Raw genomic sequence first — 13,678 nt, 5'->3', positions numbered from 1 at the left:
TTAAAACAGTCCTCGAGAGCATGGTATGCCAAACTCAGCCATTTTTTATTAAGCATTAATTTCAGTAAGTATGAATCTGATTCATCTATGTTCGTTAAAAACACTCACAATCACACTATTGTTATTTTGGTGTATGTTGATGATATCATAATAACAAAGAATGATAATCAAGGGATAGAGAATGTTAAACAAAGTCTAAAAAGAGAGTTCGACATCAAAGATCTTGGTCAGCTGTCATATTTCCTAGGCATAGAAATGGCACAATCCAACAAGGGCTTATTCCTATCTCAAAGAAAATATACCCTTCATCTTTTAAAAGAAACTGGAAAAATAGGTGCTAAACCTGCCATCACTCCCATGGAAACCAAAATTAAACTTAACTTAGAAGATAGAGAACCCTTAACAAACATAGGGCATTATCAGCGCTTAGTAGGAAAACTGATTTATCTTACTGTCACTATGCCTGACATTTCATTTGCAGTTAGTATGGTGAGCCAGTTCATGCATGCTCCTCGCACCAGTCACCTAGAAGCTATAGACCAGATCCTTAGATATCTCAAAGGAACTCCCGGACAAGGAACCTTGATGAAGAAGAACAATACTTCTGATATAGTTGGTTTTTCTGATGCAGATTGGGCTGGAAGCTGTGACAGGAAGCCAACAACCGATTACTGTGTCTTTGTAGGAGGTAACTTGGTGACTTGAAAAAGTAAAAAACAAAGTGTAGTGGCCAGATCAAGCGCCGAAGCTGAATATCGTGCAATGGCATCTACTACAAGCGAACTCATTTGGATCAAACAAGTCCTCAAAGATATGAAAATTGAAAGTAAAGAACCAATGCAAATGTATTGCGATAACTAAGCTGCTCGACACATATCATCAAACCCGGTGTTTCACTAACGCACCAAACACATTGCAGTTGATTGTCACTTCATCAGGAAAAAGGTTCAAAAGGGAGAGATTGAGACTCCTTATATCAGAAGTCAAGACCAACTGGCAGACATATTCATAAAGGCCCTGGACAGGCAAAATCACCATTCGATCCTCGGTAAAATGGGTTCAATAAACTTATTCAAATCCACCTTGAGGGAGAGTGTTGAAGAAAGAAGAAAGTCAGAAGCAAAAACTGAGGTCTCAGAGGCTACACAAGCTAGGTTGCTTGTGCAGACCTCAGAGTAAAAGGAGCAACCTTTTCTGTACAGCAAGAAAGGTCAATTCAACCCATATCCTTAGCAAAAAGAGTCGTTAGGCAACCGTTAGAATAGATTTCTCAATCAAACAAATCATTTATATATACCTATCATCTTCTTGTAAAGAACTCAGAATTCACATATACAAAATGCACACAATTGTTCTTTTCACAACATTCTTCATTGTTCTTCTTTTCATATTAACCTAAAGCAATTTGTTGTATTGGGTATATAAAGTTTATGAATTTGATGTATGGTTTATGTTTTGATGATTGAATAAATTTGGATTGTGTTTATAACTAGGGTTTAGTTTATTGGGTTTTGATTTTTCTTTTCATGATTCCGTTAGTATTATTATTCTTTGATATGCTTTGTTGTGAATTGTTAATGGGTTAGAGAATAAGCTGGTCTTGGTCTTATGGAATCTACACAATCCTTTGTTGTTCTAGTTGTGTTGAGCTGATTGAATGAAATTTGTGTGTTTTGAATGGGAAAAGAATGTTTAGGTGAATTTACCAGGAACTTCAAGAACGTATATTATCTTGTTGCTGAATTCTGTTTTGTGCAGCCTGACTTCTGTTTTGACTCTTGATTTTTCAAATATCAACTTGAGTGTCACAGTTCCAAAATGTTTGGGACACTTGAGAAACTCTGTCTGTCATGGATCTGCAAAACTTCTCCGGCAACATCACTTTGAGGGATTTACAAGTGGTTGTGCATTAAGAATGATGCATTTCAGTTAAACCAATTAGAAGGGAAGATGCCAAGATCATTAGTCAACTGTACCAAGCTAGAGTCTGTTGATCTTAGGAAGAATCAGATAAGTTATTTCTTCCCTTCTTGGTTGGGGATTCTTCCAGAGTTAAGGATGCTAATAATTTGCTTGGTGCAATAGCGAAACCTGAAATCTATAGTTCCCTCAGAAATCATTAATCTTTCTGAGGTTGCCAGTGGAATACTTCAAGCATTGGGTAGGCATTAAAAGTTTGACCAAGGACAGACAAAATATATGGAAGCAAACACATTTTCCCAAATACAAGTTTATTCTTGGTCTAGCCTTTTTAGCTACTCAATTACAATGAGAAACAAAGGACAGGAGACTGCATATGCGGAAGTCCTGGAATTCTTTGTAGCTATTGATGACTCAAATAGCAAATGTGAAAGAGAAATCCCTGAAGAGATTGGAAATCTTACAGGACTACAATTCCTAAGCCTTTCCACTGACATTGTCACTAGTAAAATTCCTTCATCCTTAGGGAACTTGAAAGAGCTTGAAGCTCTGTACCATTCAATGAACAACTGTCGGGAGAAAGCAACGCAACTGATAGATATATACTTTCTTTCTTTCTTCAGTGTGTCTTAGAATTACCTGACAGGACCAGTACTAAGAGGAAACCGACAAACTAGCCAATAGCACCTCCAGAATCGGAATTAATTGAATTTAATTGGAAGGTGGTGTTGATTTGGTTATGGAAGTGGATCATTGATAGGAATAGTTATTAGGTGTTGTATTAACGTGAGGAAGCATGAATGGCTTGTCTAGAAGTTTTCGAGGCTGCTGCAGCACGAAATTAATGCGAGTGGAGAAACTTCTCTTGTTTACAAGATATTGTACAAATTTGTAGAACTCGGATTTTCTAATATAAACTGTATTTCTGTCTTCTCTTGGCTAGATCGCAGGCTTGCAGTATTTATCTCGTGTGAAACAGGAATGATCAGAAAATGCCTTACTCAGGAGATTATCTGTTCTTCGGTTTGTTATTTTTGTGACAACTTGAATTTATAAAGATTTATTTCAAGATTCCTGACCCATAACCATTTATTATGCATATAATATTTTGAAAGATTAAATCGTCATTCTTCATTTCAAATAAGAATTATACTAGGGAGTAAACTCTGAAACGAGCAAGCAGAAAACCTACTCTTTCAGCATATGCCAAAGATAACAATTTTGTAGTATTAACTATGTAACCTCCAGCAAAAGGATTACATGATACTGTTACTGTAGACAAGGCTGCAAATTATTTAATAACATGTTTACAAAAACTGAACAAACATCACATTAAAAACCTTCTTTCCATTGTATGATTGTTTTACTTTTACACAGAGTAAGCATCAGGAGATTCTAATTTTCAAGTAGTGTTGCTCTAGCAACCCTTAACTGTACAAGGCGGTATGATCTCTGGAAGTTTGTCGCATTCCGCTGTCGCTGGGTTGTCTCCTTTTGGGCAATGATAGTCATTGAGCTGGAAAGTTCCTGTAATATTAGTACAGCTACATTAAAAAGGGGTTTTCATTAATAATAATTAATAGAAAAAAACCCCAATTAAAAGTGCAGCTCTCAGAATTTCTTCGTTGATTTAGCGATGAAAGTTCTATGATTCAAGATGAAGGAAATTGCGTCGCCGAAGCTACACATCAGGCGTGCATACTTATAGCGACGTTAATTTATACGCCGGTCATTGAATTAAATTGTATCCTATGTGCACGTACTGCAGATTTAGCGACGCTTGCCTTTGGTGGAAAGCGTCGCTAAAAGAATTAAAGTGAAAACCCTGATTCCCGCAGTCCATAATTCATAAGATTATGGTTTAAATGTAAGAGATATAACTATAAAATCTAAAATCTTTATATAGGTTTCACTCACCAAGTAATCGTCCAGCAACAGTTGAAGAGGAGGAGAGAACAAGAATTGTAGCCAAAACAAGGCATACCATGCTAAAGGCTTTCATTTTGGGCCACATTACTTTTGGGTTATCTTTTCTCTTATTTATAGAAATAATTAGCAAGGAATTCAAAGAATTAAATTAGCTTTCACGTCTTTCATAATTTCTTATTCAATTTAAAACGAGTTAGTCTTCTAATTACTTATGGCACTATATATGCATTTGAATGTTTCAAATATGAGGATGGGTTTCAACATTTTTTTTTTGTTCATTATTTTATTGACCTTATCATCATTAAGTGATATTTGGAAAATATAATAAGCTTCTAATTGAATGTGTCAATGTAAAATATGCAGTGTATCAGAGTAGCACCTCACACTGACATGAGCATACATAAAATTATTGAGGTGACTTTGGATCAGTGCAACTCCCATGACTTTCGCAGTTTCTTTTTCACTAAATTCTAATTTTACAAACATTATCAGATGGCATTAATACTGTACCTCTATGCTGTTGAAGAAGTCTCACACTCCTGTCACATTTATATATTTATATCAAATTTTGACTTTGAAATTTCATCTGTAAACTAGCTCCTTTTGAGTTTTTTTTTTTTTAGTAATAAATAGAAGACAATCTCTGAAGTTATTATGCACTTTAACAATGGTGTTTCTCTCTATACAACTTGCTTAATTTCATCCAAGTATAAATGTTAGCCCTCAGAAATCTAAGATACCATCTTCGCACGTCTTTAATATGAAGATACAGTTAAAACTTCTGCTTTCTTTTGCTTGTCTGCTGGTCTGCAACTCTTCTTCCATACAGCAGCCATGGTGTCATGATGAAGAGAGATCTTTCTTGTTACAATTCAAGCAAAGCCAAGCCATAGACATGTCTTCTTGTGAACCTTCTGGTTATACTAAGGTCAACACCTGGAAACTTGGAAGCAATACTAGCGATTGCTGCTCATGGGATGGTGTTGAATGCGATAAGGACACAGGCTATGTAATTGGCCTTGACCTTACAAGTAGCTGTCTCTATGGTTCCATCAACTCTAGCAGTAGCCTCTTTCGCCTTGTTCATCTTACAAGTCTTAATCTTGCTTACAATAACTTCAATCGTTCAAAAATCCCTCCTGGAATTATGAATCTGCTTAGCTTGACATCTTTAAATCTCTCTTTCTCTAATTTTTCTGACCAGATTCCATCAGAAATATTAGAGCTGTCCAATTTGGTTTCGCTTGATCTTTCAGACAATCCGTTGATGCTTCGACAGCCTAGTTTAAAAGATCTAGTTGAAAGATTAATCCATTTGACCGAACTTCATCTGAGTGGTGTCATCATTTCTTCTGAAGTACCTCAAAGTTTGGCAAACTTATCTTCTCTGTCATCTCTCCTCCTTAGAGACTGTAAATTACAGGGACAGTTTCCTGTCACAATCTTCCAATTACCTAATCTTCGGTTTCTAAGCGTGCGATCTAATCCATTTCTCGCTGGATATTTACCAGAATTTAAGAACGGTAGCACACTTGAGATGTTGAGGCTTGAACGTACAAATTTCTCTGGTCAGCTTCCATATTCAATTAGAAACCTTAAATCCTTGAGTAATTTTGTTGCTAGTGGATGTAGATTTTGGGGGGCAATACCATCTTCAGTTGGTAACCTTAGTAACCTGAACTTTCTGGATCTGTCTGATAACAACTTCTCTGGACAGATCCCTTCTTCCTTTGGCAATCTTCTTCAACTCAGTTATCTGTCACTTTCCTTTAATAGTTTCAGCCCTGGCACCTTGTATTGGCTTGGTAACCTAACCAATCTTTACCTTCTGGGTTTGGTGGAGATGAATTCATATGGAGACATCCCATCTTCTGTTCAAAACCTTACCCAACTCAGTTACTTGTGGCTCCATTCCAATCAACTAACAGGCCAAATCCCATCTTGGATAGGAAATTTTACACACTTAGTTGAGCTTCAACTTGCAAAAAATAAATTGCAAGGTCCAATTCCTGAGTCTATTTTTGAGCTTCCAAATCTTGAAGTTCTTGAATTACATTCTAACATTCTTAGCGGTACTTTGAAATCTGATTTAATTCTTAAACCAAAATACCTTTATGATCTGCAGTTATCAGAAAACAATTTGTCTCTGGTTGGAAGCCCCAATTCCAATGCTACTCTGTCTAAATTAAGGGTCTTAGGATTGAGTTCGTGTAATCTAAGAGAATTCCCGGCTTTCTTGAGGTGGCAAAATGAACTAGAGTTCTTGGACCTTTCTCGGAATAAATTGGAGGGTCTTATACCAAACTGGATATTAAATTGGGGCATTGAAAACCTCACCTTTTTGAATCTAGCTTACAATTTCTTGACAGGTTTCGAGCAACCCCTTAATCTTCTTCCATGGACCAATTTACATGTCTTTAATCTTACTTCTAACGAGTTCCAAGGAACCCTTCCAGTTCCGCCGCCTTTCATCACCATTTACTCAGTTTCCAAAAACAAGTTTAATGGAGAAATCTCACCATTATTCTGCAATCTGACTTCCGTTTTGGCTGTTGATCTGTCTAGCAACAACTTAACCGGCGAGCTTCCTCCATGCTTGGGAAACCTAGGCAACTTTGTATCAGTTCTGGACTTAAGAAACAACAGTTTCTCTGGCAAGATTCCTGACGAATACACAATTGGCTGCAAATTGAGGATGATTGATTTGAGTCAAAATAAAATTGAAGGGAAGGTACCAAGATCACTAGCCAATTGTACAATGCTAGAGATTCTTAATTTTGGAAAAAATCAGATAAATGATATCTTTCCTTCCTGGTTGGGCATTCTTCCGGAGCTGAGAATTCTCACTTTGAGATCTAATAAGCTTCATGGTGCAATAGGGGAACCTTTGACCAGTTCAGAGTTTTCCAGATTGCAGATCATCGACCTTTCTGACAACAATTGTACAGGTAAGTTGCCAGTAGAATACATCAGAAATTGGGCTGCCATGAAAATTGTTGATAAAGACCACTTATTATACATGCAAGCAAATACAAGTTTCCAGATCCGTGACTTTTTATGGCATGGTGATCATATCTACTCTATTACAATGACAAACAAAGGTACAGAGACAGTATATCAAAAGATCCTAGAATTCTTTGTAGCTATTGATCTCTCGAATAACAGATTTGAAGGAGGGATTCCTGAAGTCATTGGAAGTCTGACAGAACTACAATTGCTTAACCTCTCCAACAACATTCTTACTGGTAGCATCCCTTCATCTTTAGGAAACCTGAAACAGCTTGAAGCTTTGGATTTTTCTACCAATAAACTTTCAGGAGAGATCCCAATGCAATTAGCACGACTCACCTTCCTTTCTTTCTTCAATGCGTCTCACAATCATCTGACAGGACCAATACCAAGAGGAAACCAATTTGATACATTCCAAAATAATTCTTTTGAAGCAAATTTAGGATTGTGCGGATACCCTTTGTCAGAAAAATGTGGTGATAAAAATGGGACCTCATCACTGGCACCTCCAGAAGATGAAGATGAAGATTCAGAGTCATCGTTTGAATTTAGTTGGAAAGTGGCGTTGATCGGATATGCCAGTGGATTGCTGATAGGAGTAATTATTGGGGGCACTATGAACATCAGGAAGTATGAGTGGCTTATCAAGAATCTTATGAGGTGGCAATCGCATCTATTCCCATGAATGATAGGAGTCAGAAAAGTCAGCATTTGATGTAATTCTTGTTTGGAAAGATGGCGCACATCTGCGAGGAAAAAGATAGCTAGGATGTCAGGAGATTTGAAGTTTATTTCCAATGGTAAGAGCACTTGTTTTTTGTTTTTTTAGGATAAAGGTCTTAAATTTGAAATTCTTTTCTCCATGCTACATTAGTCGCTTGGTAGCTGATGGCTTGGTCTTAATATATGGTCACTCGAGGACATAATTTTCTTGTCTGTAATTTTTGTTGAGTCCTTAAGTAGTTCTTTTTTTTTCTTTTTCTTTTTTTAAGAAAAAAAAAAATTTATTAATTAGCTCTTATGTATGCGCCCATTTTTTGTTATTATAAATCAGTGTTAATCGTTTATTATAAAATGCTTCTTAACTAATGCAATGTGGTGGAGTACTTATGATTGAGTTCACGCAATCTAAGTGAGTTTCCATTTCTCTTGCGTGGGCAAAATGATCTACAGTTTTTAGACCTATCTTACAACAAAATTGCAGGAATTTGCACCAAATAGGATATCAGACTTGGCTACTGAGCAGCCCCTCGTTTTCCTTCCTTGGACTGATTTGCATGTCTTGAATCTCACCTCTAACAAGTTGCACAGGATCATTTCCAATTCCACCACCTTTCCTCTTCATTTAGTCTGTCTCAGACAACAGATTTAGTGAAGAAATCTTACCAATGTTCTCAACCTAACTTCTGTTTTTCACTCTCGATTTCTCAAATAAGAACTTGGGTGGCTCAGTTCCACATTGTTTGGGAAACTTGAGTAACTTTGTTTACTCTGAATCTGCACAACAAGTTCTCCGGCAACATTCCTGACGGATTTATAAGTGATTGTGCATTAAAGATGATGCATTTCAGTCAAAACGAACTACAAAGTAAAATACCAAGATCATTAGCCAATTGTACCAAGCTAGAGTCTCAATCTTGGAACAGATGAATGATTTCTTCCCTTCTTGGCTGAGTATTCTTCCAGAGTTAAAAATGCTAATTTTAAGATTTTGCATGGTACGACAGGGAAACCTGAAACGAAGCTTTCTTTTCCCACATTTAAAAATCATTGATCTTTCTGACAACAGTTTTACAGGGACGTTTGCGGTGGAGTATTTTAAGAATTGGGCAGCCATGAAAAGTACTGATCAAGATCGCCTAAAGTATATGCAAGCAAACCCAGTTTCCAAATACAAGATTATTCATGGGTTGACTATTTTAGCTACTCGATTACAATAAGAAATAAAAGAACAGAGTCAGCTATTGATTTCTCGAACAATAGTTTTGAAGGAGGAATTCCTAATGATACTGGAAATCCAGGACAGGACTAAAGCGTGCTAAACCTTTACAACAACATTCTAACCGGTCAAATTCCATCATTTTTGGGGAGCTTGAGAGAGCTTGAAGCTTTGGATCATTTTATGAATAAAAGGTCCGGAGAATACCAGTGCAAGTGCAACTGACACAGTTAAGCTTTCTTGCTTTCTTCAATGTATCTCATAATCTCCTGACAGGACCAGTACCAAGATGACATCAATTCGGTACATTTCAAAATGATTCGTTCGGGGGGAATTCAGGGCCGTGTGGGTACCCTCTATCCAAAAACTGTGGAGATGATGGAGACTCGCCAATAGCACACCTCCAGAATATGAAAAATCAGGGTCTTCATTGGAACTGAATTGGAAGGTGGCCTTAATTGGTTATGGAAGTGGACTATATAGATTGGAATAGTATCGGGTGCTGTGTTAGCATTGAATATTGAATGGCTTATGAATAAGTTTTTAAGGTGGCAGCTCATGAATGGTAGTGGTAATTGGTAAGGAGTGAAAGATGTAACAGTGCCAACCAAGTTCTATCTTTGTTTGCCAAAGTGTATTAATGACTAAATATGAATAAATCATTTTATTTTCTTTTACAATATTAGATAAATTTTCAAGTGCAAATATTTTAAGATTGTGAGTATTGGAATTCGAACTTCAGTGTCAAATTAACTAAAAATTGAAATTTAATTTCAAATGCACATTCTATTATTTTTTTTGAGAATTTATTTCCATTAGAGTTGACACTCTTCGATTTTATTGATAAAAAACTGTGCTCTCTCATACATTTTCAGGTTACAGGTTGTTCGTGTTCTCCAGAAAACATGTTTCAGAGCATAGTGATGCCCATTAAGGGCCTGCCAGCACCTAAAAGGCTATCCATTACTTTCTTAGCCTTTGGGCTTAAAACAATCCAAACAAGTTCTGCTGTAACATACAAAGCCCTAACCATCAAGCTTAGCAGCTGGAAAATTTCTCGATCATTTGTCCCATGATCAAATATCTTTGATTGAACTGATCAACTGAATTAACGGTCCTGATTTTGTGGAAGGAATAAAAACCAAGAGAGAGAGAGAGTCGGTCTAATTCGTCCAAAAGACACCTTCTTCTCTTCTCTAGTAAGCATTCCTCAAACAGACCCATAAGCATAATAAAAAGCCTTTTGCTTTTTCCACCTTCTCTCTTTCTCTTTTCATCAAATCAATAAAAACCATCGAATTGTAATCCAAACCCATTTTGCTACGAATCTAGCTTTAGGTCCTTTACTTAATTTCTCTTCTTACTTTCATTAAAGATACAATCTTTTTCCATCAGATTTCACAATTAGTCTTTTTCTTTTTCTTTTCTTGTTAATATTGCCAATTTGCTCTAATTATTAGATTTTGTTTTAATTCGAATACAAATCAATACCTCTCTTTCAATCTCTATCAATATGGCTACAAGCAATCCTTTATACACAAACCCAAAACTTTGCAAGCATCTTGCTGATTACAAGCTTAGACATGGCTTGAGTGGCTATAAATTCCTCCAAAATTGCCTTAAAACCACTCCAAGTGGAATAACCAGCGTTTATAAGTCTGATACAAAGATACCCAGGTGCAGTTTTTGTAAGGGGTATCAAGGTAGATTCTTTATGTGTTTAATTTGCTCTTCAATCTCATGTTCAAGTCACACCCTTTTACATGCCCAATCAGAGAATAGTCATGATATAGCTGTTGACATTGAAAGATCAGAGCTTTATTGCTCTTTGTGCAGTGATCAGGTCTATGATCCTGATTTTGATAAAGTTGTGGTGTCCAAAGTCATGTTGGACATGCCAAATAATGCACATATTGTTGATGATGGCATAAGAAGATCAAGCAAGAGGAGGAAATTGAATTCATTGATGGAATTAGATTTAAAAAAGTCTAAACAGTTGGTTTTGATGAGAGATCGAAGGGAAAAGTCATGTTATCCATTGGGATTGAGAGGATTGAACAATTTGGGAAGTACTTGTTTCATGAATTCTGTGTTGCAAGCATTGCTTCATGCTCCTCCTTTCAGGAATTACTTCTTGAGTGATCGGCATGACCGTGATACTTGTAGGAAAAGATCATTGGATCGGTTATGTCTGGCTTGCAATATTGATGTTATTATCTCTGCTCTGTATTCTGGGGATCGGACACCATACAGCCCAGCTCAGTTTCTTTACAGGTCTGCTATTGATATGCATCCTTTAGTTTCTAATGATTTTGTCGATTGATTCATATCAAAAGATCTATGTTTACTTTAGGCCAGTTGAGAGTTCGGCTATCATTTTTTAAAATTCCTTTTATCAACTTTGATACAGATCAGATTGTTCGGTTACTAGATTCACTTTTGTTTTTCCGTAGAATTGTCAATTGGAGATAAGTTTGATAATAACATATTCAGCAGAATGCAAATGGATGCCTTTTAAGGATTTTCAAATGGGGTGTTCCATCTTTTTGGACAAGTGTTCTCGAAAGTAGCCTTAGATAGTTTTGGATTTGGCTGGTCGTATTGATGATAGTCATCAGAAGTCCTCTGCAACAGCGGACTTTGTGGGGATTCCTATCTCCTCATAGCTGGTCCATTTAATATTCTCATCAGATGTTTGGAGATGAACTTATGCTTTAGTAATTAAATTTTGTTTCTATATGAAGTTGGTGGCAGCATTCGGCAAATCTAGCTAGTTACGAGCAGCAGGATGCTCATGAATTCTTCATTGCACTGTTAGATGGGATCCATGAAAGTGAAGGAAATGGAAGAACCCCAAATAAAGGTAACGCTATAGATGTTGACATACAGAATTCTTTCTACTTTTGAACTTGATTTGTTATTTAATGTTATGAGTCATGATTATATGTTTCCTGACTCATGTTAGCGGCCATTCACAGACAAGGGAACCATTCTAATTGACTAGGTGCTGTGAAATAAACATTAGTTCTGATTTTAAGAGAAAATTTTGAGCTTTTGAAATCTATAGGCATTACATCCTCAAAACATTGGGAATTATACTTGGTTGTTGTAAGAGTTTTGAGTTTGGACATACATTCAAACATTTTTCAGCATCTAGGGTATCAAGAAAATATTTATAAAGTGGTGAATCTTGTATTATCAATAATCTTTACTCAAATTGAAAATGCGATAATACTTTCTGCTTTGTTAGGTAAATTTGTTGTACTAACAATAGATCTTCTCTTGCACAGATAATGGAGATTGCCAGTGTATTGCTCATAGGGTTTTCTCTGGGAGATTAAGGTCGGATGTCACTTGCATGACATGTGGATTTACTTCCACGACTTATGACCCTTGTGTTGATATTTCACTCGACATGGACACAAGTATGTCTTCTACAGATGTGCCTAACAAATCTGTTAGACCAAATGAGAACGCTGGCAAGTGTACTCTCTCAGCCTGTTTGGATTTGTTTACCAGGCCAGAGAAGTTGGGGTCAGACCAGAAACTTTACTGCCAAAATTGTGAAGAAAAACGTGACTCATTTAAGCAAATGTCTATCAAAAGGCTCCCATTGGTGTTATCCTTACATATCAAACGATTTGAGCATTCTCCAGTCAGGAAATTGTCAAGAAAAATCGATTGGCATTTGCAGTTTCCATTTTCCTTAGATATGACCTCATATCTGTCGTCTTCAATTCTCAGAAAGAGGTTTGGGAACAGAATTTTTGCTTTTGACAGCGACGAAGCAGATACTTCTGCTGAATTTGAGATTTTTGCTGTGATTACTCATTCAGGGATGCTAGAATCAGGACACTATGTGACTTATCTTCGCTTAAGAAACCAGTGGTACAAATGTGATGATGCTTGGATTACTGAGGTTGATGAAACGATTGTGAGAGCTTCACAATGTTACATGATATTCTACGTGCAAAAAACGCATTACTACAAAGCAAATGAGGACCTGAGTCGCACGTCAATGCCCCAGAGGAGGGATCCATTCATTCCAATTGCTGGTTGTTGCTGAGGGGAGTGCTTATCCGGGAGGGATGACTGTGAGCTGGCAATTATCAGGATAGAATGGCTGCTAAATACCTTCGAGTTAAGCTGCATGCCAAACTGAGACAAAAGACATGCCAAACTGAGACAAAAGAAACGGAGTGTGTGTCAATGGAGCATGCTTGCAGGATCAAATCACTCAGCCAAGAAAAAGAATCACATTCGACTGTTGCAATCAAGATCGAGTGGTGGAAGAAATCAGATTTGACTTGGGGGTTCATGAAGACCTGTTCATTTGAGATGAGATGCCAATTTCAGTTACTTCCAAATGACATTTCTACTGGGTTTATGGCTATCAGGCCTGAGAAACATTGCCAGAAAGAAGCAACTTTGTTGCATGGGTGTGTTCTAGCTCTCCCTCTGCCTGTTTTTTCCTTTTTCTTTCTGGGAATTCTTTGACTGCAAGTCAGTCATGTATTTAATAATATATCAATTCATTCAATAACTAATGAAAAATGTAAACTAATTAATTCTCTATTTTGTGATTACTTTCTTTTCATTGTCCATTGGCAATCACATGCCAAATGACTTTCCTGCCACACACATGCTGTAGATAACTCTTTGATTGAATTTATGTGAGAAATAATGATTCGTACTGAAGTTGCCATGATATTCTTTTTTCCGAATAATACCAAGTAAAGTCAAAATTCCAGAAAACTAAGGCATATTATATTCATAATATTAGTAATTAATTGATCGGATATCAAAACAATTTAATTTTAAATAGATATTTAACCATTTCCAATAATATTCTCTTATTATAGAATTGAGTTACATAATAAA

At 36.6% G+C, this 13,678-nt stretch overlaps 2 protein-coding genes and 1 long non-coding RNA gene across 5 annotated transcripts; 2 read left to right on the top strand and 1 right to left on the bottom strand.

Annotated features, from left to right (window-relative positions):
* Positions 1 to 3,026: 3,026 nt before the first annotated feature.
* On the bottom strand, positions 3,027 to 3,941 carry LOC112534120. The gene is made up of 2 exons (XR_003078432.2): positions 3,838 to 3,941; positions 3,027 to 3,447 (listed from the first exon to the last, which is right to left on the bottom strand). It is a non-coding gene; the product is annotated as an uncharacterized LOC112534120 (long non-coding RNA).
* Positions 3,942 to 4,223: 282 nt separating this feature from the next.
* LOC8274164 (receptor-like protein 7) lies at positions 4,224 to 9,488 on the top strand. Of its 2 annotated transcripts, none has more exons than XM_025156703.2 (2): positions 4,224 to 7,658; positions 8,656 to 9,488. In XM_025156703.2, the coding sequence occupies exon 1, from the start codon at positions 4,610 to 4,612 to the stop codon at positions 7,541 to 7,543; it is 2,934 nt and encodes a 977-aa protein (XP_025012471.2). In that variant the 5' UTR covers positions 4,224 to 4,609; the 3' UTR covers positions 7,544 to 7,658; positions 8,656 to 9,488. The 2 variants fall into 2 exon arrangements, with proteins under 2 accessions (XP_025012471.2, XP_002515406.3); XM_002515360.4 differs by having other exon boundaries at positions 8,648 to 9,488.
* A 457-nt stretch (positions 9,489 to 9,945) lies between these two features.
* LOC8274166 (ubiquitin C-terminal hydrolase 22) lies at positions 9,946 to 13,372 on the top strand. 2 transcript variants are annotated; one of them, XM_015717109.3, is made up of 4 exons: positions 9,946 to 11,071; positions 11,542 to 11,660; positions 12,088 to 12,547; positions 12,634 to 12,847. In XM_015717109.3, the coding sequence occupies exons 1-4, from the start codon at positions 10,311 to 10,313 to the stop codon at positions 12,695 to 12,697; spliced, it is 1,404 nt and encodes a 467-aa protein (XP_015572595.1). In that variant the 5' UTR covers positions 9,946 to 10,310; the 3' UTR covers positions 12,698 to 12,847. The 2 variants fall into 2 exon arrangements, with proteins under 2 accessions (XP_015572595.1, XP_002515408.1); XM_002515362.4 differs by having other exon boundaries at positions 9,956 to 11,071; positions 12,088 to 13,372.
* Positions 13,373 to 13,678: the final 306 nt, after the last annotated feature.

Source organism: Ricinus communis, chromosome 3 (genome assembly GCF_019578655.1).
Source record: "Ricinus communis isolate WT05 ecotype wild-type chromosome 3, ASM1957865v1, whole genome shotgun sequence".
In the NCBI taxonomy this organism is placed as follows: domain Eukaryota; kingdom Viridiplantae; phylum Streptophyta; class Magnoliopsida; order Malpighiales; family Euphorbiaceae; genus Ricinus; species Ricinus communis.
This window is presented reverse-complemented; position numbering and strand designations above follow the sequence as displayed.